This window comes from Priapulus caudatus, unplaced genomic scaffold, assembly GCF_000485595.1.
Source record: "Priapulus caudatus unplaced genomic scaffold, Priapulus_caudatus-5.0.1 Scaffold357, whole genome shotgun sequence".
In the NCBI taxonomy this organism is placed as follows: Eukaryota; Metazoa; Priapulida; class Priapulimorpha; order Priapulimorphida; family Priapulidae; genus Priapulus; species Priapulus caudatus.
This window is the reverse complement of record NW_014577418.1, coordinates 107109-113029: the sequence shown is the minus strand read 5'-3', so window position 1 is coordinate 113029 and position 5921 is coordinate 107109. Positions and strand designations below refer to the sequence as shown.

The following is a 5921-nucleotide window of genomic DNA, read 5'->3' as shown; positions in this document are numbered from 1 at the left end:
GTGCGACATCAATGCAGCAAGATATGAATGCAGTGAGACAGCGATGCCGCAAGACATGAATGCAGTGAGACATCGATGCAGCAAGATATGAATGCAGTGAGACAGCGATGCAACAAGATATGAATGCAGTGAGACAGCGATGCAACAAGATATGAATGCAGTGAGACATCGATGCAACAAGATATGACAGTGCAGTGAGACAGCGATGCAGCAAGATATGAATGCCAGTGAGACATCGATGCAGCAAGAATAGAATGCAGTGAGACAGCAATGCAACAAGATAGGAATGCAGTGATACAGCGATGCAACAAGATAGGAATGCAGTGACGAGCCGCGATGCAGACAAGATATGAATGCAGTGAGACAGCGATGCAACAAGATATGAATGCAGTGAGACAGCAATCGCCGGCAGAGATATAACGCCCAGAGATGACATCGAGCAGTCGAGATACTGATGCAGTGAGACAGTGACGGGCACAAGATATGAATGCAGTGATACAGCGATGCAGCAAAGTCATGAACGCAGTGAGAGCAATGCAGCAGACGTGAATGGAGTGAGACAGCGATGTAGCAATTAAACGGAATGAGTGACAGCGATGCGAGATCGCCGGTAGATAAGACAACAAGCAACAACGAAGGCATCGACAGCGATGTACGCAACGCTCACTGCAGCGACCGCAGTACATGTGACTGCACCGATGTAGTAACGTGCGCAGACACGTGAGTACAGCGGATGTAGTTAACCGTGCAGGTAGGAGACAGCGATGTAGTAGACGTGCAGTAGTGAGACAGCCGATGTACGTAACGTGCAGGAGTAGATAACAGCGATGTAGTAACCTTGGCAGGTCAGTGGAAGCGAGTAGTACGGTGCAGGCAGTGATACAGCGTATGGAGTAAACGTGTAGCAGTGTATACAGCGATTACGTTAACGTGCAGTGAGTGATGACAGCAACATGTAGTAACGGTACAGGTAGGAGACAGCCGATCGTAGTTTAACGTGCTAGGTCAGATACAGCAAGGTAGTAATCGTGCTCAGGTTAGTGAGCACGCGAGACGTAACGTGTTGGTATGCGAGACGCCGATGTAGTCAACGCGGCAGTTAGTGACCAGCGATGTAGAACGTGCAGGCCGCGAATACCGCGATGTAGCTCAACGCGACCATGCAGTGATACAGCGATGGTAACGTGGGCAAGGTAGGAATACAGCGATGTAGTCAACGTGCAAGCAGCGAACGCAGCATGTAGTAACAGCAGGAGCGATAGTATAACCGTGCAGATAGTGAGAGCACTGAGTAAGTAAACGTGCAGTAGTGAGACAGCGATGTAGTAACGTGCATCTAGTGAGACAGTGATGTAGTAACCGTGCCAGGTCAGTCGAACAGGAGTATAACGTGCAGGTAGTGATCACACGCGATGTAGTAACCGTGCAGGCAGGTGATACACGCGACGCGAACTGCAGCATAGTGGAGACAGTGATGTAGTAACGGCAGGTAGCATGAGACAGCGGATGAGCTAAACGTGCAGATAGTGAGACAGTGATTAGTCAACCGTGCAGATAGTGAGACGCGTGAACTGGAGTACGTGCAGGTAGTAGAGACAGCATGTAGTAACGTGCCTAGATAGTGAGGACCAGTGATGTTCACGTGGCAGCGTAAGGAGACAGCGATGTAGTAACGGTCGCACGGTAGCTGAGACCAGCCGACTGTAGTAACTCGTGCAGATAGTGCAACAGGATGTAGTCAACGCTGTCAGTCCAGTGAGAGCAGCGATGTACCGTAACGTGCAGTAGTGCAGACAGCGATAGTCGTAACGTGCAGTAGTGGAGACAGCGACTGTAGTAACGCGCCAGAGTGATACAGCGTGAGTAACGTGGCGAGGCACGCATGCAGCGATGTCAGTAACGTGTAGGAGTTGCGACACGCATGTCGTCAGTGCAGGCACGCGATGCCGCGTGCAGTACGATAACGGTCGGTAGCTCGATACAGCGATGATAGTACGTGGCCAGGGGCGCGGATGCCAGCGATGTAGTACACGTGTAGATGAGACAGCGAATGACGTAACGTGCACGAGTGAGACAGCGATCGTAGTAAACGTGCACGTGTAGTGAGAGCGCCGTGATGTAGCTGTCAGGCAGCGATCGCAGCGATGTAGCTAACGTGTAGGTAGTGAACAGCGAGTAGTACAACGTGCAGGTAATGATATCAGCGATAGTAACGTGCAGGTAGTGATACAGCGATGTAGTAACGTGCAGGTAGTGATACAGCGATGTAGTAACGTGCAGGTAGTGAGACAGCGATGTAGTAACGTGCAGGTAGTGATACAGCGATGTAGTAACGTGCAGGTAGTCAGCTGCAAGCGCCGACGGTCGATGCGTGTATATACAATATACAACAAAAACATTTAGGGTATTATTGTTTTGTAGGCATTTAATAGCACGTGGTAATACAACAACACGGGTAGTGAAATGCATATCCGTACTCGGACGTTGATAGTATGCTTCTAGGCACAAGCCTCCTTTCCTACTCCTGTCATATAGAGAACACATTCTTGTCGCAGTGACATGACATTAAAAATATATACCGATGCCTTTCATTCATAATTATATACCCCGCGCACTGCATGGCTGACGTAACAGTAATAAATTTTAATAAGTCAACAGATAGCGATACTGTGCTACATGCATGGCATATGTAACTGCATGTCCAGCCTTAATCAAAGAATGAAACATTATTTAAATTCATATTGTTGCGATAACACTTTTGGGCGTATCCATTTGAAACTCTTTTTTTTAATCTAAAATATCTAGAATTCTAAACTTATAGCAAGTACAACGAAACGAACCCACTGCTTAATGCTCATGTGGAGGTAGATGCATGAGCTGGCGTTATTGCAAGTGCAACGATTAGGAACACAGTAAAAGTCTATCACAAGTGGTCGTTTATAAAGCCGATATTATCTGAGTCCTCAGTGACCGTTTTGTCGTCAGTAAACAGATAGTCCGCGTATACAGTTTGGTCTTTTTCTCTGTGATAGTAGTAGCTGAAGTTGGATACGATCACGGGTACGGGTAAAGCAATACTCAACACGCCAGTAATTGCACATAGTGCACCCACCAGCTTACCCCAGCCAGTGATCGGATACGCGTCGCCGTAGCCTACAGTTGTCATGGTGATTAGTGCCCACCAGAAAGAATGTGGGATACTGGCAAACATCTCTTCATTCTCTTCATGCTCGGCGAAGTAGATGGCAGCTCCATAGAGAATAACGCTGATAGATGTATGAAATGAATGTGAGCATGGCTAACTCTTTGACACTAGAACTTATGGTCTTGCCAAGAACCTGGAGGCCGGAGGCATGCCTTGATAATTTCAACACGCGAAAGACACGAATAAGACGGAACACCCGTAAGATTGCGAGATTGGAAGCTTGGTTCGAAGAGCCGTCTGCGACTGCCCAAAGAAACACGGTGATATAATACGGAACAATGGCAACAATGTCGACGATATTAAGAAAACTAAACAAAAACGGCAACTTAAACGGAGAGCAGATGAATCTAACTATGAATTCAACTGTAAACCAGGCAATGCAAGTGGATTCCACGATAAAGAATGGGTTGTCAGCCAAAACGGTGTTATCTTTGTATTTTTCCGGGAATGGTGGCCACGTTTCTATGATAAATGCTGCGATTGACGTTAATATGAAAATCACAGACACGATTGCTATTATTGTAGCCGCCATCGACGTCTCGGGGTACTCAAACAAACGCCATAAGGTCTTTTGAACGTGACTCTGCGGCATTGGTGGCGTTTCTTCTTTTATGAAGCCTTCCTCCTCACGAAATCTTTCGTAAACATGTTCGCCCAATTGGAAAAAAATTATTTCTTCTGCAAATACGTCAACTGGCACGTTGCTGGGTCTAATTAATCGCCCGCCCATTTCGGGATGCCACTGAAAGCTCTGGTAGTAGTAGAGAATTGCATCGAAGCTTGGTCTGTTTCGATTGAAAAAGTATTCTTGCTTTGTGTGGTTAAAGTAGGCTACTTCAGACGTTTTCGATCATCGCCCAGTAGCGTCGATGGGTGGGTTTTCAGCGTCAATAACGTAGTCTCAAACCTGCCCGAGATTACACAAATAGGTATACAATTAGATATAGCAACTTAAATACACAACATATGACAAGCATGTCAAACGTTATGTAGAAATTGCAGCGAGAAAGGACTTTGTGCTGTAATAGCAATACAAACGTTTGCCTGCTGGATACAGCATGTCGGCCACGTACACATTGGTGCGCATACAACTGCTTGAATACTTCGAATTATGACTAGATTATTATTATTATAAATTATTATTATTATTATTTAATAATAATATTAGTATTATCATCATATAAAATGCTGTCGCTATGATTCAATCACAGTGTATGCCTTTGCAATAACAGCGCTAGCATTATGAGCAAATCAGTGAGCAAATCACATGAGTCCACTAATGTTGATGGTAACAATATCATCAAACGTAGTAGCGTAGGGCGGCACTAGCGCACGTGTTGCTTCCAGCGCGACGCTCTCATAATCATTACGTTGATGATCCTGGGTCTTTGCTTTGTTCATATGAGCAGCGGAAGATGCAAATGCATGAGCGTGTGCTTTCTCGCGCAACTGGCTGCAAATTTCAAGTTAATAATAATAATAATAAATATAATAATAATAACAGTAGTAGGTCTAATCATGATTAATCGGTTAACACCCAAATTAATATTGTTATCGTCGATGTAATAACGTTATTCGCTCATGTGAGAAAACTAGTGCCAGCGAATAAGAATTCTTCGGAAAAGTTTTTAAAGTTCTTGAATTATATCGAAGGGAAGTACTTGGCAATACTGTTTATAAAATAACTAGATGTCGTCTGCATCTATATCGTCTACGCAACACATAGCTGTAATACGATTTAGAGATATATTGGCAAGTGTAAATAATTTATTGGACACGTGCAATTAATTGATTTTGTCTAACAGCGGCGGTAGACTACTATTACCATTTACTTTATTATATTAAATAAGGTTATATAAAAAAACTTACCTGTTTGTAGTAATTCCTTCTTCGTTTTTCCGCACCATGCTTTGCGCATGTCTTTCTGTGAATGTTTTGTGGTCTATCGCCCCAATGTATTTCTCACAAAGTATAGGACAGGACTTTTATGTTGCCGACCCGAAGTTGAGTAATTAGAAATAATGCATGTATTACAATCTCGGCGTTCGTAGTGCCTCTATGGTATAGTTGCACACAGTTCTTGGGCGATACAGTTTTTGTGTAAGGTATAAACTTTGCCCCAAGAATATCTGTTTGTGATCGTTAGAAACAGATATTCTTGGGGCAAAGTTTATACCTTACACACCTTACTTTATCTATTCAGTGACACAGTTCATATGTCTTCAACTATACCATAGAGGAACCTCGAACGCCGAGATTGTAATATATACATTACTATCAGAAGTAGATAATAGGGAATCCCTATAATAGGGGTGGTCCCTATTATCTACTTCTGATTACTATGCATGTATTATTATGCATTTACTGGCCACCACAACAGAAGAACGTTCGAATAATCCCAAATATAATACAGATCCTTTTTCATATTATGTAATTTGACGTTGGTCGATTTGGTTACGATCTCCTCTGGTACGTAATTCAGAATGCCGTTCTGAACTATGCCTGAGTTTTCATGTGTTTGACTCTCATGTGGATTAGTTTCTATCTAATAAATTTTCTATGACATAAATAATCACACAATTCATGAAAAATCCGCTATCTTCAAAAACGTCATACCATATAACTTATTGAGCATAAGATGCATCAATGTGTTCCAATGTGGATGTACGCGTTAAACTTTATTTGTTCAACACATTGGATAGCAGGGGCCGGTTGT

General features: G+C 43.6%; 1 protein-coding gene across 1 annotated transcript; it reads right to left on the bottom strand.

Moving 5' to 3' along the window:
• Positions 1–2213: 2213 nt before the first annotated feature.
• Positions 2214–5123, bottom strand: LOC106809470 (potassium voltage-gated channel subfamily A member 1-like). The gene is given in 4 exon segments (XM_014812556.1): positions 2214–3274; positions 3276–4037; positions 4040–4155; positions 5075–5123. Coding segments are annotated over 4 exon segments (1278 nt in total). The 3' UTR covers positions 2214–2923.
• Positions 5124–5921: the final 798 nt, after the last annotated feature.